Genomic DNA, 27,088 nt, shown 5'->3' on the forward strand with positions numbered 1-27,088 from the left:
AACACTGGAATGGGTTTCCTTGGGAGATGGTGGATATGAATCAAGAGTGTGCCCTTGTTGCCAAGAAGGCTAACGGCATATTGGACTCCATTAGTAGGAGCATTGCCAGCAGATCGAGGGAAGTGATTATTTCCCTCTCTTCAGCCCTGGTGAGACCACATCTGGAGTCTGTGTCCAGTTTTGGGCACACACACAGACCCACTATAGAAAGGATGTGGGCAAATTGGAGAGAGTCCAGCCGAGGGCAAGGAAAATTATTAAGGGACTGGGGCACGTGACTTACGAGGAAAGACTGAGGGAACTGGTCTTATTTAGTATGCAGAAGAGTGAGGGGGGATTTGATAGCAGCCTTCAACTACCTGAAGGGGGGTTCCAAAGAGGATGGAGCTAGGCTGTTCTGAGTGGTGGCAGATGACAGAAGAAGGAGCAATGGTCTGAAGTCCTGTGTCTAGTGCTGTATATGGCTGGCATGCATCTCTCCAGTCTCCCCAAAGTGGTCAGAAGGAAACCCGTCACAGGTAGGGTTTTATGATTGGATTTGAAAGCAGCCTCTGAGCATGAAAAATATTCCAAAGAATGGCAGGGTTTTAATGCAGTGTCTTCTCTGACTGAACTGAAATGCAACATGGAACATTCAGCTGGCCTACCAGGCACTTCAGAGTCCTCTCTTTTTTTTTTAAATACAGATTCATAATAGTAAATAGACTGCTACATTATTTTTATTGCTTAAGATGCAAAACCAAATATAGATTCTGCGTAACAGAGAATAGCGACAGTAAACCTGGCTACAAAAGTCAACCTTCCTTGTTTATATACACACACACACACCCCCTCCCAACCATTCTACTGTAGTAGATAAAAACGTAGTAATATTAGAATACTGTAATTTTCTAGCAGGAGTCAGTTATGTCAAATAATGTGCAGAGGAGAATTCCTTGATTGGTATTAAATCTAATGTACTAAAAAGTATTGATTCCTAATAATTGTGTCATTTTAAAAGAAGATGATTTAATGGTGCTTTACCTCTGAATTATGAAACTACACATTCAGAATATTTTCTAACAAAAATATTGCCATGTAGTCATAGTGTGTAAAAGCATACTACCACTGAGAGGCAGTCTTGCCTTGAGTTTACTGCTTTGTCTTTCAGCCTACCTACTTGTTTATATAGAAAAATGCAGAACAACTTTAAAACATATGCCCAAAATTGTATTTGAGGAACAGTCAAATTCTGACAGGAAAATTGGAGTTACTGAAACTCTGTCCTTTACCTCTCTATTGTGATTGGTCTTTGCATATTTGAACCCCGTGTTATTTTACCTAGTGTATAAAATAATATGTTGCACTACATATATGCAGTGGTGGGAGGGGATATGATGGCCTTTTCTCTATTATTTTTGAATATCACTGAAATTGTTGTCTCATAATCTTAATGGTAATAGAGTTCCATTCCTTTCCTCCTAGCAATAGTTAAAACATTCTCTATCTGTGAATTGACATAGCATCCTGCAGTAACTCATACAATCCATACAGACCAAGGATTGGATTATTTATAGTTTTGGTAATTATATTCTACAGCATAATAGGTATTTGTGGAGGAGGTGTATTATTTATCTGACCAAGTATAATGTCTCCATATAAAGGTAGATACATAGGGCCTAATGTAGTTGAAAATACATGCACAAGTCCTGGAAAGTCATAAATCCTGGCTCTTCAGCAGATTTGAAATATTTAGATATTATAAATGTAAACATAAATAAAACAAAAAGGTTCTGCTCCATGAATTCAACCAAAACTCAACCACAGCTCAGTAGTGACAAGTTGTAGAGTAACACCAGAGAAGAACGGTTCCATGTTCTTTTGTCTTTCAAACCCTCAACCTGGGGAGGTAAGTGAAAGTTATCCTTATCTAAAGATGGAGTAACTCTCCCATGGGGCTGCCACGGAGGTGACGGTTGGATTAATGAATAATAAGGGTACATCCTCTAGTGGTTTTGCAAGCAGGGTAATGGTCCCACTATTGTGGGGAACTTTCCTGGTTTATATACTACCCTGGTAAAGTGGTCTCGCGAAAGGATCTGAGTCCTCGCTCCCACTTTCTTTTCCCAGAGGCCTGCCTGAACTCAAGGGCTCCCCTTCCACTCTCCAGTGTGGCAGTCCTCGTAACCCCAACAAGGCTGGGCCCAGGATTCCTGGGGGGGCTCAACCCCTAACCTTGTTATGATCACTTAGGACAGGGGCTATGGTGTCCCCACTCTGGGGTGCTCTATCTGCACTGAATGCTTCCCTGACCCACTGATAATTACATACAGTTCAAAGCAAATACAATTTATTAAACAGCAGTCAATTAAAAAAAATAAGGGAAAAATGGGAAAGTTAAAGGAAAACACATAACTCCGCTCTGTGGCACGGAGACATCACAACCAGCATCTTGGAATGTAAGGGAAGTTCAGTCTGTTCCTCACAAGTCCCAGGCCTCCTTCTCAGTCCTGGCTGTGCTGCAGGGATGCTCCAGGTCAGACACTTGCTCTGGCGGTGGCCACACACTCTCAGGCTTTAAGTGGCAGGACCCTTCTTCCCAGCGTCGCCCCCGTCCCATCGGGGTTACAATCCCCCTCCAAGTCTGGCCTGTAAGGCATCTTGGCTGGGGGCATCTCCCTGTGCTGGGTCCACTTCCCAGGGTCCCCCTTACTCTTCACAGCTGGTCACCGCACCCGCCTCCAGACTGCTCCAGCCCCAGCCCCAGCTCCAGCTCCACTCTGCCTCAGTGCTGCTGCTACTCTCCCTCCAGCTCCCTGGGCTGCTGCTTGGGCCCCTCTGCCTCTGGTTGCTACAGGTCTGCTCCCAGCACTCACCTGCTTCCTGGGCTGCTTTTCTGGCCCCCTGGATCTGGCACAGCTCTGCTCTCAGCTCAGCTTGAGCCCCTGCTTTTTCCTTAGTTCAAACCCACTCTATCTGACCCAGGCAATCCAGCTCACACGGAGGAGGATTGGCCACCCCTGGCCTCCTGACTCCCTGATTAGCCTGCCCCTCCCACCCCCCCAGCAATCAGGCTGACCTGGAGCATTGGCCTCTCCCCATTGTTTCTGGGGACTATCAGTCTCAAGGTTCTGATTTTCCATGGACTCTTCCACTTTCTTTTGGTACTGGGAGCTAGCCAACCAAAACACCCTGAGTTTTAGTAAGGGGACAGTAGTCCCCTTACACTTTAAAAATAACATGTTTTTACTTGTAGCGCTCCCCTCACCTCCCCAATTATCCTTCCTGCAATGAGAATCTGTGTGGCAATAGCATAATGGAGAAAGTTTACTCACCTGTAACTGGTGTTCTCCAAATATATTGTCATTGTGAACTACAGGGATCCTTCCTCTTTCGCTCTCTTTTTTGAATCCTATATTAGGTTTTGGTCAATGAAAAAGAATGAAGCTGAAGGATAGTTGGGGCCATGAGATCCACTAGATTTAAAACAGTTCTGCATTGGGTACACTGTGCGACCTCAACAATCAACTGCTATTAAACAGTTCTGGTATTCATCTGACACACACATGGAAGGGGGCTCAGTTACCTCAGTAGTAACATCTCCCTGCTTCCAGACACCATGGGGGCCTCCCCTGAAGACCAGAATTTTTGCTGGAAGAGGAAGCAAAGATTGGACATGCTTTGAGAGGGGGACCTCATTGTTCCTGCTACCCCAACTGCAGAATTTACCCAGAAAAGATCATACAGCCTGATGTTGTATTATTTTTTCCACAGAACCCTTCAAGGAGTCCTGGGGGCAGCTGCAGCAAGGGGAAGTCTTTTGTAGTGCAATTCCAGTGGACATGTGTTGCCAGTGAGCCAAGGAGATGGCCAGCTGAGAACCACAACTAGGGCAGACATAGATAACTTCTCTCTGATGACACTGGCTGCAGGTGGGAGAATCTCTGTGAGGATGAGGAGATGCCTGCAGAGATGATCTCCTGTAAATGTCCCTCATGTCACTCCCATGGGGCTTACGTAGTAGGGGATACCTGGGGCACTAATAGGTACAATTTTTCAATCTCTATATCCGCAATTTATTATTATTTTTTAAATTCCAAGAACGATTAGACCATATCACTGACTGATATGCCCTTTGCCCAGTAGTTTTCTGCAATTGATGGAAATAAAAATAAACATCCTATGCCCAGTGAACCTCTGCATTTTAAATATTCCCATAGTGAAACTGTATAATTTTCTCAGCTTCTCCCTCAAATGCATTCTTGCACTTTCTCCCATGCTGTCCCTTACATTGGAGAAAACAGCCCCCCATCAAAAATTGCAAAGGCACCATTGTATCCTCTTACTAGTCGCTCCTCAAAAATGGCCTCTTCTGAAATGCATACTGAAAACTGCAATCTGGTCATGGCTAGGGAGATAGTGAGATCTGATCACTACTCCTGATTGACTAAGAGCTGTATATATCCCGTTATTTTTGTTACACTGTTTCCTCTACCTTCTGCCCCGGCCCACTTGTTGATCTCATCCATGTATTGTGTTTCAGACTGTCAGCAATTTGGGGAGGAACTGTCATTTACTTTATGTTTATTATTTTCTATTAGTTAATATGGTTATTATGGTACTGTCTAAGGGCTGACCAAGAGCGGGGTCCCACTGTGCTAAGCAGTATACAAACAAAGCAATAGACAGTCCTTGTCCCAATCAGCTAACAATCCAAATAGACAAGACTGGCACAGGGTGTGAGAAAGTGTGTTAGGCACAAGCATGGTGAATAATGAGATGGCAGCAAATGTCCTATTAGTTATACAGTTTTTTTAAGTGTGAGAGGAAGTTGGTTTTCTTAATAGGGGATCAGCTAAATAGAAAGGAAAGGGAAGGGAGTTGGAGTGAGAGGGACAGGAGCAGGTGTGGAGTGAAGTCAAGATGAGACTGTGAAGGAGGGTGAGGGGGAGCAGGAGTGTTGGAGCAAGCAGTCAATCAGCACAGGACCGAGAGTTCAGACAAAACTGTTGAAAGTTCTCCAAATGTACTAAACATCACAATGGGAATAAGCCCAGTCGGCCTCTGGGTGCTACCACGATATCAATGTTACAAAGTAGTAATTTTTAAATTATTAAACTTTTTATTTTAAATTGGTGAAAAAGTGTCACTGAAATGATACACTCCTGATCAGTGTGAGTGTCTGAGTTATAAATTTCTAATGAACAGAGTTTACATTGAAATTGCAGGCATAGCATGGCACCCCCACTCCAATAATAATAATTATTTGGTATGCTGTTTTAGCCATATCTTGGACCGCTATTGTCCCTGGCTAGTTTTCATCTGCTTAGGTTTTTTGAATGTATATAGACAGTAAGAGCTAATGGTTTTCTGAATTTAAAATGAGTATGCTTTCTTTTTTTTCATTGTAGCACTTTGTAGCTTGGGGTGCTTATTTCTATATATACCCATATAGGTTGTTCTGCTTATATCAGGGGTAGGGAACCTATGGCCCATGGGCTGGATCCTTTGCTTAATTTGTTGCTTAATTTGATTTGGCCTGCGCATGGGTGGAGGGTCCTATAGGCTGAGGGAGGCTGTGCCTCCCCAAACAGCCAGGTATGGGCCCTGCCCAGGCTCTCCCCGCTGTTTACTGCTGCACAGCGTATGGCTCCTCAAGTCTCCCTGTGCTCCAGCCGGGACTGGGGAGGCTGCAGCCACACACCGACTGCCTTCCCAGTGCTCCGAGGCTGTGGGGGCTGGGGCCATGCACTGCCTGCCCTCCCGGCACTCCTCTGGGGCTGCAGAGATTGCTCTGGGGCAGGGCCTGGGCCAGTGGTTGTGAGGGAGGCCATAAGAGGCGGGGTTGGGGGCTTAGGATCAGACCCTTGCTTTTTACTTGTGTTTTGTGGCCCACAATTTATTTTTTCTGTGGGTCAATGGCCTGGGATAGAAAAAAAGTTCCCCACTGTGACTTACATGAGAAAACATACGATTCCATGCAGCAGCAGTAGCACAATATATTTAACATGGGATATGAAAATCCATTTACCTGTTGTGTTCTCGATGGACTTCTTTCCCAACCTGCCCTGGTTCAGTGATGCAAAGACCTTTGAGAGTCAAGTCTGCATGGGACCCTCTCATAGGGCCAGCTGGCCTGGAGCACCCTTCAGCAGCAGGCTGCAGCATGACACATGTGCCAGTCTCCATTTCCCTCCTTCAGAGTCCTGAGAAATAGTTCAAATAGTCTTTAGTGCAAATGGCACTTGTGGGATTAATTTATTACAAAAGAAAGCCCTGTGCACATAACAAGTCCCAACACTGTAATCCATGCAATACATCAATACAGCTCTTGCATCCTGCACTATGCCCCTGGACCATGCCCCAGCTCTCCAGCACAGCCAGCAGGCACCGTCCTCTGCTGTGTTCAGGCTTCAGCCCTCTCCATGGCTAAGGAAGGACAACCAGCTCACCACTCCACAGGTTCCCTAGCCCTCAGCCCTTTTCATTCTGTCAGCACTGCCTGGCTTTGACTCAGGAAAGTCAGAAAGCTAGTCCGTCTCCTGGTTCCTAGCTGTCTGCCCTTTTCCCACCACTGGCTCTTCAGCTCAGAAAGGTCACCTAGCTAGCCCCTCCAGTAGCTCCTAGCCCTCATTCCTTTTCAACCTCTCAGCATTAGCATTGACTCAGGAAGGCCAGCAGACTTCATGATAATTCCTCTCTCTTTCTAGGAAGGGCCTGCAGAGAGCTTTCCCCAGAGACCTCCTTCAGTTTTCAGATTGACACTCATCAGACCTTCCTGATCCTTTATAGGCCCCAAGTGCTGCCACCCTCTTAATTGGTCAGTGGGAGCACTTGCTCTGGCACAGAGACACTGGACTTGTTTCTTTTATTTTATGTCCCTGTAACAGAGCCACTCCAAAGCCCTTCAGATTTGCTGCCTCTAAGAGAACTGATTCTATGGGGATTGCTGCAGGGTCCTGTCTACCCTTGGGTCTGTCTACACTGCATCTGGGAGCGAGCCTTCCAGCCCTGGTCTACAGTCTTATGCTAGTGGTGCTTATGCTACTGCTCTAAAAATAGCTGTGTAGACATTGCTTGGATGTTATGGAATGGCTTGCAGTCCATCCCTCCACTTCGAGGCGTCAGAGCCTGAGCTGCAATGTCTACACAGCAATTTTTAGAAAGCTAGCACTAACTCCGCTACCACAAATTTCTGGATCCAGATTGGGAGGCTCACTTCCAGATTCTGTGTAGACATGCCCTTAGGGGCTGAATATTCTGCTTCTGCAATACTCCTATTTCCTGCCAGTTGGGGTATGAGAGATCTGTCTCTAATTTGAACCCAGATTTCTTGTGTAGCAGCAAAGAGTTAAGCCTTAGACCAGCCTTCCAATTCCCACTTTAATGTACGATATAATTCATATAACGATGGGCAGCTGTGAATTATGGGCTATAATGTGAATTATGGGCTATAATTATGGTCAAACTAGGAGAATAAAGCTCAAATAGTCTGTGTGATTACCAGACCTATAAAGTAAAACTTTAGCTCTGTAATTTAAAATGCTTGGTTGTTGGTGTACTTTTATTAAGAATTACTTGTTTTCTGGCTCCATATCCTGCAGAGGTGCTTATCCTATGAGATATGGTCATGTAACCCAATGCTAGCAGATTGCTTGTTGGGCAATAGTTTTGGGTCCCAGTTAGAAGGACAACAACAATGCTAACTCTTGCAAGTCACATGACCTCATAACCAATCCTCGCGGTAAGGATCACTACATTTGATACAAGGCTACTGAACTGTCTCCCAGTCCATTTTAAAGAAGGCTTCCCTAAGGTATTGAGTGGTATCTTCCATCCTTTTTGTTTAATGATACACTGTAAAATTAGTGTTTTAAGACATTATTGATCACTTAATTGCACCATCATAGATCTCTCCACAAATACTGGCTCTCAGTCTGGACAATGATGCTGTCATAAATATAAAGGGAAGGGTAACCACCTTTCTGTATACAGTGCTATAAAATCTCTCCTGGCCAGAGGCAAAACCCATTCACCTGTAAAGGGTTAAGAAGCTAAGACAACCTCGCTGGCACCTGACCCAAAATGACTAATGAGGGGACAAGAGACTTTCAAATCTGGAGGGGGGCGGGACAAAGCGTTTCTCTGTCTGTGTGATGCTTTTGCCGGGAACAGATCAGGAATGCAGCCTTACAACTTACAATAGGTTCCTGTTAAGTTAGTAAATAATCTAGCTAGAAATGTGTTAGATTTCCTTTTGTTTAATGGCTGGTAAAATAAGCTGTGCTGGATGGAATATATAATCCTGTTTTTGTGTCTTTTTGTAACTTAAGGTTTTGCCTAGAGGGATTCTCTGTTTTGAATCTGATTACCCTGTAAGGTATTTAGCATCCTGATTTTACAGAGATGATTCTTTTACCTTTTCTTTAATTAAAATTCTTCTTTTAAGAACCGGATTGATTTTTCATTGTTCTTAAGATCCAAGGGTTTGGGTCTGTGTTCACCTATGCAAATTGGTGAGGATTCTTATCAAGCCTTCCCCTGGAAAGGGAGGTGTAGGGCTAGGGGGGGATATTTTGGGGGAAGACATCTCCAAGTGGTCTCTTTCCCTGTTTTCTTTGTTTAAAACGCTTGGTGGTGGCAACATACAGTTCAAGGACAAGGCAAAGTTTGTACCTTGGGGAAGTTTTTAACCTAAGCTGGTAAGAATAAGTTTTAGGGGGTCTTTCATGCAGGTCCCCACATCTGTACCCTAGAGTTCAGAGTGGGGAAGGAACCTTGACAGATGCCTACTATAAAATTGACTAGCTTCACAAAACTGATGAATCGTGTGTGGAGTTTGGGAAACACTGCTATCAGTGTCCAGTATTTTTAGGTGGGTGGTTGGATGGACAATGTGACAGTTCTGGGAGTCAGGAGAATTAGATTGTATTCTCAAGAATCCCAATCTAGAGACTAAAAGCACTATACATTAGTTAAGTGCCTTTGTCATTAAAATGTACAAATATAGCTTTAGTTTTAACATATTCTTTTATGAATAATCTAATTAAAACTACTCTTCCTTTATGATCCAAATCATTTAAACACAATAGTCTGGGTTCTCTAGAAAGATCCTAAGGGAGATATAGGTTTTTATTTGTTTATGGGGCCCAATTTTACTCATACTTACTTCCAAGCATAAGTCTTACTGCTTTCAGTATTCCCACATCAGTTAATGGTACTACTCTTGGTAGTAAGAACTATGTTTAGTGGTAAATGTTTTGTAAGATTGAAATAAAAAATCATAAAATGTATTCATTCTGATTCCAAAGAATTCTTTTTACTTTTACTAAGTAATTTACAATACTAAGTGTGGGAGTATATATCTTCTGGGGCTGCCTCAGGGCATAGAAGATGGAAAGAAGTTGAGTGTCACTTAAAGTTCCATATTCTAAAACATGAAGGTAAATAACAAAGAAGTAATGTAATGATGTAATTATGGATCAACATCCTGATGTCTCTTTACACCGTAAATCAACTTCCTTCTATTGGTAATATATCAATTAGTACATGTACTTGTTTCGTTCAGAAATGTTTGTTGTATATTTCATGTCAAAATATAGTAATACAAATACGAGCAGTATTTATTATTTGTATTACTACAGCACTAAAAGGCTTTAATCAGGTTCAAGTCTTACTGAGTTGTGTAATGTACAGATATGGCTCCAATCCTGCAAAAACTTATAATGTTTTTAACTTTCCATATAGCATTAATCCCACTGAAATTAGTGGAACTACTCACAAGCCTAAAGTCAAGCGTTTGCAAATGGCTTTGCAGGATCAGGAACTATATACCTGAAATATACGACAGTGATATTCACATACATATGATTAATTCTTACAATGGTACATGTTCTTACAGGAGTATAATTCTAGATATCGGTATCAATCAACATTGTATATGCAAATTCAAACGTACTAAATAAATTACAGTGGATTTTTTTTAAAGAGGTATACTGGTTTCTGCCTAATTGTCAGGTGTATCTTTAAAAAAAACAACGCAAAATACAAACCCTTTCCAAGGGTGTTCCTTTGTGATAAGTGAATAACACAACTAATCAGATAAAATAAATTTTACAGAGTTCTATTGTCTGGATGATATTCAGGCTCCTTATCTAAAAAGCACCTGCTCCTGGCACCTGTTTCCTCTGTATTCTTTCCACTTCTACAGTCCTATTCTTCCCTGCCTCCCCCGTCCCTCTTCTTGAGCTGTCTTCTAATTTTTGTGGGTGGGAGCACCCTCCACCCCAGGCCTCCCCAGAGTCTTCAGAAGGTGGTTGCTTCACCTATTATCTAACTACTCTGCCTTCTACTACCATTGTTTTCCTGGGCTAATTGGAAAGGAGCCAGCTGGACTGTTTCCCTCTTTCAGCTTTTCTGAGGGCAAAGGGACTGCCTCTTAGTCTTGCTCCCCCTTTAATCTTCTTGTGAATAAACTTCGTAATAACAATGTGGTCTGCTGACTACCAACACTGATCCTGCAGCAGTGAGAACTGGGATATTGCTCTTGGTTTTGTTACTGCTTCATCTTGCCATTTTAAACACTCTACACTCTAAAACATCTATTTCAAATCAGAGGTAAGAGCATCTTCTCTGGTCACGGCTGCAGACCAGATGAAAAGAGACATAGTGTTGTCACCTTGGCTGTATCTGGGGGAAAAGAGGAGCAGTTGTTCAGGGATAGGTGAAATAAATGTTCTCGTCTGAATAGGACGGAAGCTCACACTATTTGGCAAATTTAATATTCTATTCACCCCTCCCTACTTTGTGTGTGAAATAGGCAATGTCTTTCACCCTTTTTTGTAGATTTTACAAAATCTCCCCAGTGGTTACTGCATTATGAAATAGAAATTATGTAGATAAATGTGTAGGAATAGGGATGGTTTTGTGGTAAATATGCAATGACCAGAATCTTAATTTTTCTCATTCTTAACACAGAGAATCAATTCACTAGGTACAATCTGTAGATAACAAAAACAGCAAAAGGAAGAAGATACAAATTCATCCACTACAGATAACCTAGACAAGCCTACAATTCTATTGCTAAGAATGAGAACTTGGGTTATTTAGGGTTTATGAGCATGAAAGATATTATTCCGTAAGAATTTGTTTTTGTTCATGTCTTTTTCTCATAATAGTTTCCCCCCCTTACTGCTTCTCTATAATGTCAATATCAGATATGCTTCTTTCTGGAATAATCTTACATTTTGGACATTATTAACATCATTAGATGTTGCTACACTGAAAACAATGTAAACTTCCAGAAAACAATCATTTCCCCAGACAAAGGAGCATGTCCTAGATTGCAAAAGATTATGCTTGTCTATTTTTATTGTAATGTTTCCTTGCTGTTTGAGTGTCATCTGTTACATGTTGCTTGGCTTCCAATGTCATGAAATCCTGTTTTTATAATTTTCTAAAAATAAGATATTACTTAGTTTCTTTGATTTCATATATGTATATAAAATAAAAAGAGAGACTGAAGCTAAATGTTCAGATGGAACAAAGTATGATATTAGTCAAGTATAATAATACCTTAGAGAAATGGCTGTATCAGGGAGACATTATTGGAGAAGTTGCAAGTCTATTCATAATGTATAAAAATCGTTCTAATGGTTAAATGCCTGGTTGTTATTTACTGTCTCTGAATAGACTTTAAAATAACTTTTGTTTTTGTACAAATATGCCAAATTTCCTGTCATTATCTAAATTAGCTGCCACCAATGTAGTCACAGAGAACACAAAGCATCAACAGGGTATTACTATGGAAGATGTGTTCTACAAAAATTGACTACTGAAGACTAGTGCACTCATTGTTCTCTTCAGCTTACTTGATGTCAGATGTTATGACAGCACAATAAATTGTAAATCTGAACGTAATTCACACATATTTGAAAAATTTCAAGAGGATGCTTTTAAAAATACAATTCTGTAGATTAACTGGAATATTATTGTACTTCCAAAATTATATTCTCTTTATAAGATTGCCCCACTCTTGCAGAAATAGACTGCTCCTTCTCCTCTTCTTCAACTAGGTAGATAGATAGATCTTTTCACTGGCTGTATTTAAATGCCAGGATTTCTCCCTTATGGGAATAATCCATTCACCAACACTTCATTTTACCTTCAACCTCATAGCAAACTAAACATTGTTTCTCTTGCTGCTGATCAAAAAAATGATAATTTCTCTTTCCCAGAAAGGATGAGAGGTAAGAAAATGGTGAGACGTTGGCACTGGGCTGGGCACCCAGTCATACAGAGCTATTTTGCCATTTGTACTATCAGTCTCCTTCCCTGCTTGGTATACCAGAAGGGCCACCTAGATTCCTCTTACTCAGTACTTCAAGACAGCTCTGAGATCATGGGCCTGTACCATTAGAACTGGGACCAGACTTCATTTTAATCCAGGCATGTGTGGCCGATCTGGATAGCAAGATTACCCGGATCATGGACCTCTCCACTCCCAGAGAAACAAAAAGGATTATGAGTGATACAGTATCCAGGCATTTCTGCTCTCCCCATCCTCCTTTAAAGGATTCTTTCCAGCCAACAATCTTGCCTCCCCTGTTCTTTGGACTGCCTGGCCTAGTGGTTACAGAGTCTTTCACTGAGATTTATAGATCCTAAGGCCAGAAGGGACCACTGATCATCTGACCTGACCTCTTGTACAGCACAGGCCATAGAACTTCCTCAAAAGAATTCCATTTGAAATAGAGATGTGCAGTATGACTCTCTGGGGCCTTTCTGTTCCTTATCTCCTCTTGTCGTCTTTATTTTCCCTTATCTACATGGCCTCTGTCACTTGTTTTATCTGAATACTTCTTTACTTCTTCCCAGCCAGAAGGAGCAATACCTTGGTTGGTTTATAGAATTCTTTTCTGTGTTTGTGTCAGTGGGTGTTGGGATGGATGGAAAATTTATTGAGGAAAGCTAAGTTGGAAATACAAGTTGTATATTTCATTCTGAAAGTGGGGAGGTTTGTGCTTACTCTCATCTCTTGCAGGAGTGAGTTGTACAGTCTAGGTCTAGCTTCTGTTAAAGTTCGTCTCAGTCTCTGCACTCATGAACCTATCTTTATTGGTTGACAATGCCATTGTTCTGGCAGAATGTACCTGTTGGATGGTCTGATTGTTTAGGAAGAGCAATTTCTCAAGTTTTTTCTTAGGGCTTTTAATATCAGGAGATTTTGAAGTCGACTCTGTATTTATTGGATATCCAGTGCAGAGAGTGGATTATAGAGCTGATGTAACACTGGTCCTATGAACACTAAGCAGAGGGGTGCAGTGTTGAGCTTTTTTAAGGAATGTAGTTTCACTCCTAGATATGAATTGCCAGAATCATGACTGAAGATCTACCTCAGTTAACAATGGTCTGCTGACCTCTGTGGCTGGATCTGTACCCAATAGGATGGGAACAATTTTCTAGCCAGTCGCAGATAGAAGTGGGCATTTTTTGTTGCCATAGCTATTTTGGCATTCAGTACCAGTTCAGGAATCCAGAAGGACCCAAAAGGTGCAGACCAATTTAATAATCAGAGAGCAAATGCTCATGATAGTTGTATGTATTATTGGGGAGACAAGTTCCTTGAAGTTTTTCAGTATTGTCTGGGTTCAGTTTTCACCAATTGCTCTTCATCCAGGTACCTATTTTGGTTTGAGAAAGCTGCGAAGTGGTGTTTAGTTGATGTAAAGATGGTTGTCATCTGCTTGCACTTCAGGCCATATGCCAGGCTAATTAGCTTTCTTAATAGAAAAGGATAAGCCTTGTGGGATTCTGCAAGTGAAGGTGGGAGGAACAGTTGCTCATAATAACCTTCTGGATTTGATATGTGAATAAGAACTGGTGTCATTTCAGGGTGTTTATTTTTAGCCCTTATTTGGGGAGTGGAATAGGAGTATTTGATTATCAACATTATCAAGTGTACAGAGGCCCAGAAGGATCTGTATGGATGTACTTTTCTTGTTGTCTACAGGCAGTAGGAAGTTGTCCAACAACAACAAATGGTTTCTCAGTACCATGCTCTAGCCTGAAGTCAGACTGAGAGAGCTGACAGTATCCTGCTTATAACAGGTGGCTTCCAAGTCTGTTTTTGCTAGATTCTAGATTTGTGTGCTTAGGAAATTGAGATTAGACACTGGAAAATAGTTTGAGGTCTGATGGGAGGAAGTTCTGACCAACCACAAGGTCTTTCCATCCTTGAGGTTCTCCATTGCTATCTTTAGGACTAGCAGGATGCACAAGACTTCAAGAATGTGGATATATCCAGATCAGCCAGCATCACCACTCCCTGTATGGGTCCTGCTGGGCTTTGTGGTGAGTGAGACACAGGTGGCCAGACTAACCAGCATCCTTGCTCTCTCATCCAGTTGGTCTTGAGGAGTGCCCAAGTAAATGAAGGGAGGCTTTGTGGACCACCCTTTCCACCTTCCCTAATAGGGCCCTTATGTGAAGCTAAGATAGAAAGCAGAACTTCCAGACCATGTTACAGCCTGTTCTTTCCAAGATGCCTTGCAGGATGACCTCTTATGAGTGAGGTGGAGTCCCCAAGACCTCCCTTTCTTAGCCATGAATCCTGGGGGCGGGGGGGGAAGCTTGTACTATAGCTACCTGAGATCTACAGAAAGCCTCCCACTTGCTGGCCTAGCTGTTCTATCCTGCCTCTGGCTCCTTGATTTTTGCAGAAACAACTGAAGATTTGTCTACAGCTTGCCGGTGTAGGGGTTACTCAGCAGCATTTGAAACAGATCATTATGTCTGTGATGCAGACATTTGTCCCCAAATTCTTGTGCCTTCAATCCACAAAGCAAGAGAAATAGCTGCCCTAACCCTAATGTGTACTATCCTGTAAAGCTAAAATAGATTAATTCTTTTAGAACCAGGCTATCTATCTCACTTCCTTCTGTCCTTCTTTCAAGCAAAGGGCACTGAATTCACTGGATGTTGTAAGGGCTTAAAATTCTTTCTCCATGGAATCTATCTTCTTTGAAGGGCTCAAGAGGAGGAAAAGGGCATCTTGCTAGGCTTCATTGAAGTTAATTCAGAAAGCTGTCAACACTGCAGAAGTCTCCTGCCTCATGGGGATTAATCACTCTTGGTGTTAACTATTTGAGGAGTATCCGCCTTATAGGCAAAAAAGGGATTTGTCACCTACCTTAGAGATCTGCCAGACAGCTACCTGAAACATGTGCTACATATCTTTTCCACACACTACAGAGTCAATGTCCTTGCTTCTTTGGACATTCTAATGTCAGCTCAGTAATCCAAGAGTACCTAAACCTTGGATTTCTCATCAAAGGACCTTCTGCGGGGGATGGAGGGGGGGGGGGAGAAAGCTACAGCTAGGCAGAGCCCTGAGTATCAGACTGGGTAAAAGTCACCAGAAATTTGTCTAACCTATAAATGCATTTCTTTGAATGCCTCTCCTATTCTGGTTTCAGAGTACCAGCCGTGTTAGTCTGTATTCGCAAAAAGAAAAGGAGTTGTGGCACTTGTGGCACCTTAGAGACTAACAAATTTATTTGAGCATAAGCTTTTGTGAGCTACAGCTCACTTCATCGGATGCATTCGGTGGAAAATACAGTGGGGAGATTTATATACACACACAGATGGTACTGCTGTTCTGGACACCTCACCCAAGCCAACCATTTCCAACTATCATACATATTTTTGTTTCTATAATAGCATAAACAGAGTTGACACAAAAACGTTGGTGGGTGGGCTCTGACACAGTTACTGGGCTAGCTGCACCTGAGACCCCTCTCTCGTGTTTCCCAGTGCACCCTATCCCCCAGGTGACAGCTTTCCAGTCTTCGCCTCTTGAGGTACAATCTCATGATTCTCCCACTCTAAGAGTAGGTCCCCGGGCTACATTCCTTGATTTTTCAGCAGGCCTGCCTGTGATCAGGGCTGTGACCAGAGGTTAGTGCACAGTGACCAAACAGCTGTTTCCACAACAAAATATTGCTTATTGTAACAGTAGGAACAGAGCTGCACAGAAGAGAGCAAGATAATTTGAGCCCACTAAACAACCCATATGCATGTCTAGCTTACTGTTTCCCTGATGAGAGTGGACCTGACTTAGTCACACGGTCTTGCAGGGTCTGTTTCTCTTTCTCTCTTCTACAGGGCAGCAGCCCCTGACAACTGATCTTCCCTGTGTAGAACATCACTTTGGAGAACCTGTGTCCTTTTGGTCTTTAGGTTCCAGGCATGACAGCTATGTAACTCTTGGGTTGAAGTGGGATCTAGGCAGTTAATTGTTCAGCCTTGTCTCCTGCTGTGTTTGTCAGGCAGTGGCTTATGTGCACCCATAGTCTGGCCTTCATGGTTGTTTTACCAACAGCCAGCTAGTAAATTGAGCTAACCTATGTATTTAACTCCCAATAACCCAATATAGCTACCCAGTCCTTGTCCTTTACAACAACTAAATAATCATGTACAATGTGTAGCATTCATAAATTAATGCAGAGCAACCCCACTTACTTACATGCTTACAATAAGAGTTGTGGTTTTGGTTCCAAAACTCCAGCCAGTGGGGATGACCATCTTCTTGGAGATGAGTAGGGCCATACCAAATTCATGGTCCATTTTGCTCAATTTCAGGGTCATAGGATTTTAAAAATCATAATTTTCATGATTTCAGCTATTTAAATCTGAAATTTCATGGTGTTGTAATTGTAGGGGTCCTGATCCGAAAAGGAGTTGCGGGGGAGGGGAGGGGAGGAATTGCAAGGTTATTGTAGAGGGGGTTGTGGTACTGCTACCTTTACTTTTGCGCTGCTGCTGGTGGTGGCACTGCATTCAGAGCTGGGCAACTGGCGAGTGGCTGCTGCTGGCCGGGTGATCAGCTCTGAAGGCAGAGCCACCACCAGCAGCAGCGCAGAAGTAAGGATGGCATTGTATGGTATTGCCACCCTTACTTCTGCACTGCTGCTGGCGGGACCAACAGCCATCGCTCTCCAGCCACCTAGCTGTGAAGGCAGCACAGAAGTAAGGGTGGCAATACCGTAATCCCCCTAAAATAACATTGCGACCTTCCTGCAACTCCCTTTTGGGTCAAGACCCCCAATTTGAGAAACGTTGGTCTCCCCCGTGAAATCTGTATAGCATAGGGTAAAAGCACAGAAAAGACCAGATTTCACAGAGGAAGACCAGATTTCACGGTCTGTGACACGTTTTTCATGGCCATGAATTTGGTAAGGCCCTAGAGATGAGGAAGAGCAGCTGTTATTCCCATACAGGGTCCACTGTCCGCAGAAGAGGAGAAAAAAGAGCAAAGTGTAACACTAAAGTTTAACAGCTTTACACATGGCAGGGCCCAATCCTGCTTCAAGTGAAGAGCAGTTAAGTCTTATAAATGCTATTGTATCACAATAGTTCGATAGTTTCTGATGAATGAGATTACAAGTTGATGATGTGGAACTTCGGTGAGAAAGTAGGGATTCTTAATGATGTGTGTGTCTTGATTGTATGAACGACATACACCTGATAATTTCACAGTGGCTAGGGGTATTTGCATAACTATATGACAACATTAAATCAACCATTTTTGTCATGTGATAAGGCTAAAGTTTCTTCGTCATTGGCTTCTGAAAAATTTTGTACTTCAGCTGCTGCTGAATCATTTATTATGGTTTAGAATAAAGAAAGAGTTGCTAAATAATTGCCGCCATTGTTAATTTATTTTTCTGTTAGTTTAGGGTTTTGTCCACCGCTGCTTTTACATATACTTTATTAGATTATTTTTAATATATATTTCATGTTCATAGCAACTGAATGAGACACTGATGGAAATCTGAAAAATGGGAATCGGTATTACATTTTGCATCAGCAGTCACCAGAAATATTTTTTTGATTTTTTTTAATCTGCTATATCTGATTAAATAGTTTGCCATTAATTAGCGCAGAGATGGGTGTGGAAGATCAGCAGATGGTATGGTACATTGCAGCAAAATGTAAAAGAGAAAAAAACTTTCCAGCTGTTTGAATGTACATTAATTGTTGCCCTAATAGGCAAGATTTAAGGAGCTATGCCTCTCCCAGGAACATTTTAATTACTTGTAAATCTTTTTCTGTATTGTAGCTGACTTTGGTCTTGCAAAGCAGAAGCAAGAAAACAGCAAACTCACATCAGTTGTGGGAACTATTCTCTACTCCTGGTAAGAATAAAATAATTATAGAACCTTCAAGTACAATGACTTCTCTCTCCATGATTATTTTTCTTTGACTGAAATACGAAAGAAGTTTTTAAATGGAACAGTGTGTGTTCGCACAACGGAATTTGGTTTTAGTGATTGTTACGTGTAGTGATCAGTTACATTATACAGATAAAAAAGTTAAGTTCCAAAAGGCTTTTCCAGTTGGTGCTGATGGATTTGATTTGTTCTGATTAGTCAGCATTTGATTGTAAGATCAGCTTGGAAGTTGTTTTTGTTTTAAATGTTCTTTGATCCTTCCAAAGATAGGAAAGAATGACACACCTTTTAGTTGTCCACTCAGTTGCGTGTAAATAGTGGTATAGCATGTGGGAGTACCACTCTGAACTAATTAACTTGACTGGCATTAAAATACTAGTAGAATTTGCTCTCTCATTGCAGGAGGAAATTTTTGCTTCACTTCATGTGTGCATTTGGGAACTTCACTGTTTGATAGACTGGTTGTAGTGATCCCCCTTTGGTTGTGATCAAAACATGGATTACCCTTGTCAGTCCCTATGTGGGATTCTATTGTATTTCACACAAGGATATCTTGACACTTGGAGGTTAAAAAGCCAATTAGAAATTTCTTTCTTTGTTTTCTTAGCTGTATGATTTTAAGTAATTTCACAGTTTTGCTATAAAAATTTGTTGCCTTAGTCAATGCACTCTCTCTGACAAATGAGCTGCTTCTTCTTTTGACATCTATATTTGAGGGCAAATCAAAATTAGGAACCATTTTATGTTAATTTACAATACCAAACCGATTACCAAAATTTCAACAAGATTATGTTGTCTTACTGACTAGCATTTTAATATCTCCAGCTAATGGAATGGTGAGTGGATCCTGTCCAAAAGGTTCAACTCAAAACGTGAAGAGTACGTGTAACTGAGATGATCAGATGCATGTCAGATCTCTCTAATAGAAGTAAATGCTTGCAATGCAGAGTAGTAAAAGATTTTTCTCTTTCATGATGTACATCACAAATCACAAATATACCCATTCTCAAAAGCTGTTATATTTTGAACAAAAGTGAGGAGGTTTCAGTGTCATTCTACATTACAGAAGACATTACAGAAAGCACAAACCCAGTTTCCAGCTAGTAGTAGTTGACGTACTGTGGACTGATTCCCAAGGCTGCCAATTAAATTAGGAATTGCTGCTGGTGTTGCTAGAAAAGCAAGCTTCAAGAATTAGTTCAGGAATTGTTCATCTTCCTAGTATTGGTATATCATTTCTGGGTTGGAGATTCCATAAATTGTGTTTTGCAATCTGACTTCTGAGCAAAACTTTACTAAGATTTGTTTAGCTCATTTCCCTATATTTTTTATTAATGAAATATGTTTATAGTAACCGGAGTGGGAACTTTGCACTTTCCAAACATTCCGTATTCCCACACTGGCCTATTTTGGCTTTGTTGCAATACTCTTTTGGTGTAGGCCCTGCTATGCCCTCACTTGTGACCTGATGCTCATGCATCCGACCTCCTTAATGTCAGAAATTGGTTTCCTTCCCTTGGGAACTTCCAGCAAATCTTATTATGACTAGTGTAAATTATCACTTAAAACTATTGTAAATAAAGCAAAGTTTATTTGACACAGGAAATAAACAAAAGAAACTGTGGGTAAATGACAGATAAGCAGGCTATAAATACTGCACACTGTAAGTTCTGAAGACTAACACTGTGATACTCTTAGCTACCTCTATCGGACCTTTTCGGGTATGTTTACATTGCAATAAAACATCTGCAGTTGGCCTGTGTCAGCTGACTAGGGCTCAGATTGTGGGTCTTTAAAATTGCAATGTAGACATTTGGGCTTGGGCTGGAGCCTGGGCTCTGGCACCCTGGGAGGCTTGTGGCTGCTGTTGACTTCAGTCCCTGTTACCACTTTGACTTGTGAATCCTTTTGCAGCAGTAATGGTAATTGTGATTCATTCTTCAGAAACCTCCAAATTTAAAATGGCATCCAGGAGTGAGTCCCTGTGACTGATTTTAAACATCATTAAACATTCAGGTTGATATCCTGATCTCCAGTACAACTGCTCTGTGTGTGTGTGTTTGTGTGTGTGGTGGATAGCTGGCTCTACACCAGTTCTTTCTATCTTTTATAGAAGGTATGTAGGGTCATGGCTGGACAAAGGAGGCGTTGCTGAAGAGCTATAGAGCTCCAGCAACCCCCAGTTTCTGGAACAGCCTGTTTGGGGCAGTTGCAGCCAGTCACAAGTGAGAGCAGTTCTTAGGCTGTTCTAATTTATGCCTAGGACCAAACCCCCAGTTGGCTCCAGGATCATTAAGGTATAATGGTGTAGGGCTGTCTTCAGCCTTTCCTTTCCTCTCCCAAACATAGCTGAGCTAGATCTGACAATTGGACCTTTAACAATTCATCTTAAATTCCTATTTGAGCATCCTCTGTGAGTTTCTGTTTACTCATTTGAAGCTTTAAAGATATTGCATTTAGTTTTAAAATATTGGTTGTTCCTAGGATTTTAAGCCTGCCTCTCCTCACCTTTTTACCTCAAACACAAATCAGTGTTTGGACTCTGGTGGTCCTCTCCCATCTGGATCTTTAGAAAGAGGCAGGAGGGTGAAATTCCACTTTCCTATTGCAGTGTCCCAGCATGTGGTCTTCTGGGACACCACTTGTCAGCTCCTCTTCTGCTCTTCACCAGAAATCATTGCTGCAATGGTCCTTGCCTTATCTTCAATCAAGAAGAGAAGGCAGGAACTGGTGACCGATATCCTCATATTGAAGCTATAGTAGTGCAGTTATGTAATAATCACCTTTTAAAAGGGCATTGAACTCTTTACAATGCTGAGATTATGTATGAATGTTAGTAGGACTTGCAAGGAAATGAAGGCACTGGATGCTTCAAGGGAACCAGTTATTGCCAACTGTTACAGTGGGGTTTTTTTTTATGGAAACCTATCCATGAGGAACTAGAAGAGCTCCTCAAGTTATTTCACATAAGTCACTAAACAGCACTCCCATTCTAAAGACTCTATCAGTACTAGGACTGGATTGTTTTTGATGACTTATAAGAAAGGTAAAAGGCTATAATATAACTGGAATGCTGGCAATGCATATAGCAGCAGCAGCATCAGTATAGTCCCTGCAGAAAAAGAGAGAGAGGTAAGAGAAATACGGCAGTGTCATTTTAGAGTGGCAGAAATTGCTTTCTTCTGAATTGGTAGGATAATAGTTTTGGGTAGTTTGAAATACAGTGCACTTCTGGGATGAATTCAGTACAGAAACAAATGAATACATGTCAAAATAAGTTGTATCTGATGCAAATTTGTTAAATATGGATTATATGTAGCAGCTGAGGTGATATAAAAAACATACTGCTGTATGTACTAAGCATGTTTTTATTCAAGTCTGACTTGTGAGAGGAAGTACTGGATCAGTTTTTTCAGGGAATTGTATAAGCACTTTTTTAGCATCATGAAATAACAGCCGACATTGTTTATATGTGACCCTATGTCTAGAGAGTGAGCTTATATAATTATGTTTTATGTTTTTCTATTCTGGTTCTTTGAACAATCATGCTAATTAAATTCCTTTAAATTGGTTATGTCCTTGAATTCAAATCTCCAGCAATATTATGTTTTGAATACAAAATATATTAAACTAATGTGTTTGTATTTAATGTATTAAAAATTGAGGAACTGAATGCCTTTGAGGACTGATAATGATCTATGGAGCCTTTCACTAGACTAAATTTCAGAGTACCAGCCATGTTAGTCTGTATTCGCAAAAAGAAAAGGAGTACTTGTGGCACGTTAGAGACTAACAAATTTATTTGAGCATTCACTTCATCGGATGATGCATCCGATGAAGTGAGCTGTAGCTCACGAAAGCTTATGCTCAAATAAATTTGTTAGTCTCTGAGGTGCCACAAGTACTCCTTTTCTTTTCACTAGACTAAGTTACTAGAAACAATCTGGCCCAAGTTAGTACTGACAGAATCTTTATTATCTGTATCTCTTGAGGGCATTCTTAGAAGAGGTGATAAAAACTGAATGGGTATGGAAAATGATCTTTCCTTTTCTATATGCTTGCTATCTCTCTGTTTCAAACACACACACACACACACACACACACAAAGATATTGATCTTATGATGACAGCAAATCAAGTATAGACCAGTAGACCTCAACATAAGTTAAATATTTAACGTGTATTTTAATTTAATCTTAATCATGGATCTGGCAGCTACTTCTGACCACCAGATCTGCAAATGAAAAGACAAGACGACATCTGGGCAGAAATTGAAATAGGTTCTGATGTTATGATTGAATGTAGAGATCCTGTTCCTTTCAGTGAGTCTTTATTGGTATGGCAAACTGTATAAATGTTGCCAAACTGACAATGACATAGGCCTCTATCTGTGATAAGGCCACACTCCGTCTTTGGGGGTTTAACCCTATGTCCATTTGTCATTACTGTCTATTCCTGATCTGCTGGCAAGTTGATGCGCTGTCTCATCTCCTGCCTTTTAGCCACCATCAAATATTTTTTCCTTTTCAGCTTTTGAGGAGATATCTTTTATGATTCCTAATGATTTGAGGGAATGCCTTTCTCGCTCTCCCTCACATTTTGGACCATGACGCAGAAAGTGCCTTTCTCCTGGAAAGGGATAGTTTGCTCCATTGATCAGGGGTCTACAGTTGTTTAGCTGAGGGAGTAATAATAAAGAGGAGTAGATCGTATTTCCATTTGGATTTAATTTTTGATCTGGTTTGACTGAAATGGCACCAAAAGTTTAATAATTGTTTCTGAATGTTGATTAACAAAAGAAGAAGTTTTGCATGAGTGCTGTCAGAAAAACAGAACTGAACACATAAACACACAAAAGAAAATAATCAGGCTAAAAATTCCTTGCTTTGCTGTGACTTAGGGTACGTTATTTAACTTTGCTGTTACCCCTCTCTGTAAAATAAATGTAATAGTGTTTACCAGTCTTTGTAAAGCACTTTGAAACTTATGGATGAAGAAGCTCTTTGCAAATGCAAATTCTTCTTCTCTTTTATACTGTAATTTTCCATTTGTGTCTTATGAGCAGCAGCTTTTTGTTGTTTGTTTTTGTTTTTAGATAATCCTTTTGTTGGAATAATACTATAAAGTTAATGGAAGATTGATGGAAAACCACATGTATTATTGATCTTGTAAAAGAGGAAAAAAAGTGATCCTGTCTTTTCAATGTAACCTCTAATCCCAGTGAAACAGAATAAATGTAAATAGAAAAAAATCACTAAACATCTGAAAGAAAAGGGAGCCATAAAAATTAGCATGAATATTAGATCTTACTAAACCAATTGGATTTCATTCTTATTTTGAATGTAATTACAAAAAAAGTGGATGAAAAAAAGTGGTAAATGAAACATATTTGGATGTTAGTGAAGCCTTAGATGCAGTGTCTAAGGAAACAGTGCAATTAAAATTAATTCAGATCACCTTTACTATGAATACTATCACATGGATTGAAACCTGCTGTCTGGAAGACCAGACTATGATACAGTAAATGATAAAACATTCCGTTTTGGGGATATGCTTATAGGGGTGCTACTGGGCCCTGTGTGACATCCTATGCCTTTTTTTAAAAAAAATATATTCTGTAATGAGTCAGACGGTAGAGTAAACTGCACATTAATGAAACTTTCAAGTAAAATTAAACTGACTTGAGTCATAAACACCAGTGAGGGTAAAGGAATAATACAAGTAACTCTATCCAAGGTATTTATCTGGCCCCCAGCAGTGTAGCATCTGAGTGTATCTTGAATGTATTTATCCTGACAACATCTCTCTAAAGCGGGGAAGTGCTATTTATTCCCATGTTACAAGTGTGGAATACAGGCACAGAGAGGCGAAGATCAAGATCATGCAGGATGTTGTAGTGGAGCAGAGAACTGAACCAAATTCTCATAAGACCTGTACTAGTACCCTACCCACTGGACCATCCTTCCTTTCATGTGGGTAGAGTATAATAAAATAAGATTCAACTTAAACCAAGAAAACATTTATACTGGGGGAAAATAATTAAAAATACAGCTATTCCCTTGAAGGGAGAAACCTTCAAAGCTGTGATACCAAATGAAACGTAATAGTGAAAGTGAATGGTAACTTCATCATGAGTGTGATATGGCAGCCAAAAGGCTAATGCAGCTTGAGGTACAATAAACAAAGCCAGCATATCTCAAAATAGGGAGGTAATAGTCTTTCTCATTACAGCTCTGATGCAACCACACCTGGAACTTTGTCTTTCATTATGGGCATGACATTACCAGAAAGATATTGACAAATTGATGAAGTTCAGAGAAGAGTATTAAAAACAAGGGACTAGAGGGATCTATTTATGAGAAAAGATTAAATGAGTTAAATATATACTACTTGTTTTAATAATAATAAGGTGGGAGAATAATAGTCTGACAATATTTGAAGGATGCAAATATTAAACATAGAAACGTATTATTTAGATCAGGGATTCTCAAATTGTGGGTTGAGACCCTAAAATGGGTTGTGACCCCATTTTAATGAGGTCACTAGGGCTGGCATGAGACTTGCTGCGGCCTGGTGCTGAAGGTGAAGTCTAAGCCCCACCACCAGGGTCCAAAGCCAAAGGGCTTCACCCTGGGAGACAGGGCTCAGGTTACAGTTCTTAATCCATGAAAGGATCTTCCCTCTTTTCCCATGACAACTTAATTTACGTAAGAGCCTTTAGTGAGGGACCTTGTCAAAGGCTTTCTGGAAATCTAAGTACAGTATGTCCACTGAATCCTCCTTCTCCACATGTTGTTGACCCCCTCAAAGACCTCTAATAGATTAGTAAGATATGATCTCCCTTTACAGAAACCATATTGACTTTTTTGTGTAACAATTTATGTTCTTCTATGTGTCTGACAATTTTACTCTTTACTATTGTTTCAACTAATTTGCCCGGTACTGACGTTAGACTTACCAGTCTGTAATTGCCAGGATCATCTCTAGAGCCCTTCTTAAATATTGGCGTTACATTAGCTATCTTCCAGTCATTGGGTACAGTAGCTGATTTAAAGGACAGGTTACAAACCATAGTTAATAGTTCCGCAATTTCATATTTGTGTTCTTTCAGAACTCTTGGGTGAATGCCATCTGGTCCTGGTGACTTGTTACTGTTAAGTTTCTCAATTAATTCCAAAACCACCTCCAGTGACACTTCAATCTGTGACAATTCCTCAGATTTGTCACTTACAAAAGACGGCTCAGGCTCGGGAATCTCCCTAACATCCTTAGCCGTGAAGAGTGAAGCAAAGAATTCATTTAATTTCTCTGCAATCACTTTATCATCTTTAAGTGCTCCTTTTGTATCTCGATTGTCCAGGGGTCCCACTGGTTGTTTAGCTTCCTGCTTCTGATGTACTTTAAAAACATTTTGTTATTCCCTTTTGCGTTTTTGGCTAGCTGTTCTTCAAACTCCTTTTTGGCCTTTCTTATTACATTTTTACATGTAATTTGGAGTGTTTATGCTCCTTTTTATTTACCTCACTAGGGTTTGACTTCCACTTCTTAAAAGATGCCTTTTTATCTCTCATTGCTTTTTTTACAGGTTGTTAAGCCATGGTGGCTCTTTTTTAGTTCTTTTACTGTGTTTTTTAATTTGGGGTATACATTTAAGTTGGGCCTCTATTATGGTGTCTTTGAAAAGTGTCCATGCAGCTTGCAGGGATTTCACTCTAGTCACTGTACCTTTTAATTTCTGTTTAACTAACCTCCTCATTTTTGCATAGTTCCTCTTGCTGAAATTAAATGCCACCATGTTGGGCTGTTGAGGTGTTCTTCCCACCACAGGAATGTTAAATGTTGTTATATTATGGTCACTGTTTCCAAGAGGTCCTCTTATAGTTACCTCTTGGACCAGATCTTGCTCTCCACTCATCGAGAGTAGATCGAGAGTTGCCTCTCCCCTTGTGGGTTCCTGTACCAGCTGCTCCAAGAAGCAATCATTTAAAGTATCGAGAAATTTTGTCTCTGCATTTTGTCCTGAGGTGACGTACCCAGTCAATATGGGGATAATTGAAATCCCCCACTATTATTGAGTTTTTTATTTTGATAGCCTCTCTAATCCCCCTTAGCATTTCATCGTCACTATCACAGTCCTGGTCAGGTGGTCGATTATAGATCCCTACTGTTATATTCTTATTAGAGCATGGAATTACTATCCATAGAGATTCTATGGAACATGTGGATTCATTTAAGATTTTTATTTTATTTGATTCTACATTTTCTTTTACATATAGTGCCACTCCCTCCCCCCACTGCACAACCTGTTGTGTCCTTCAGATATATTTTGTACCCCAGAATGATTGTGTCCTATTGATTGTCCTCACTCCACCAGGTTTCTGTGATGCCTATTATATCAATATCTTCCTTTAACACGAGTTCACCCATCTTATTATTTAGACTTCTAGCATTTGTGCACAAGAACTTTAAAAACTTGTCACTATTTATTTGTCTGCCCTTTTCTGATGTGTCGGATTCTTTCTGTGAATGTTTCTCATCGGATCTGGCCCATACTTTATCCTCTTCCATCCTTTCCTCCTGACTAAAACCTAGAGAATCTCTATCAATAGACTCTGCTCTAAGAGAAGTCTCTGTCCGATCCACGTGCACCTCTGCAGCAATCGGCTTTCCCCCGTCTCTTAGTTTAAAACCTGCTCTGCAACCTTTTTAATGTTAAATGCCAGCAGTCTGGGTCCACTTTGGTTTAGATGGGTCCCATCCTTCCTGTATAGGCTCCCCCTATCCCAAAAGTTTCCCCAGTTCCTAATAAATCTAAACACCTCCTCTCTACACCATTGTCTCATCCACACATTGAGACTCTGAAACTCTGCCTGCTTA

The 27,088-nt window shown here is 40.8% G+C and overlaps 1 protein-coding gene across 3 annotated transcripts in view; it reads left to right on the forward strand.

The window, feature by feature from the left end:
• The window catches only part of NEK10 (NIMA related kinase 10), a 178,153-nt gene that overhangs the window by 58,716 nt on the left and 92,349 nt on the right, over nt 1-27,088 (forward strand). For all 3 annotated transcript variants that reach the window (XM_043509011.1, XM_043509009.1, XM_043509010.1), the window contains one exon: nt 18,101-18,176. In XM_043509011.1, coding sequence (XP_043364946.1) covers nt 18,101-18,176 — 76 coding nt within the window. The remainder of the gene's footprint in view (nt 1-18,100; nt 18,177-27,088) is intronic.

Source organism: Dermochelys coriacea, chromosome 2 (assembly GCF_009764565.3).
Source record: "Dermochelys coriacea isolate rDerCor1 chromosome 2, rDerCor1.pri.v4, whole genome shotgun sequence".
NCBI classification, from domain to species: Eukaryota; Metazoa; Chordata; order Testudines; family Dermochelyidae; genus Dermochelys; species Dermochelys coriacea.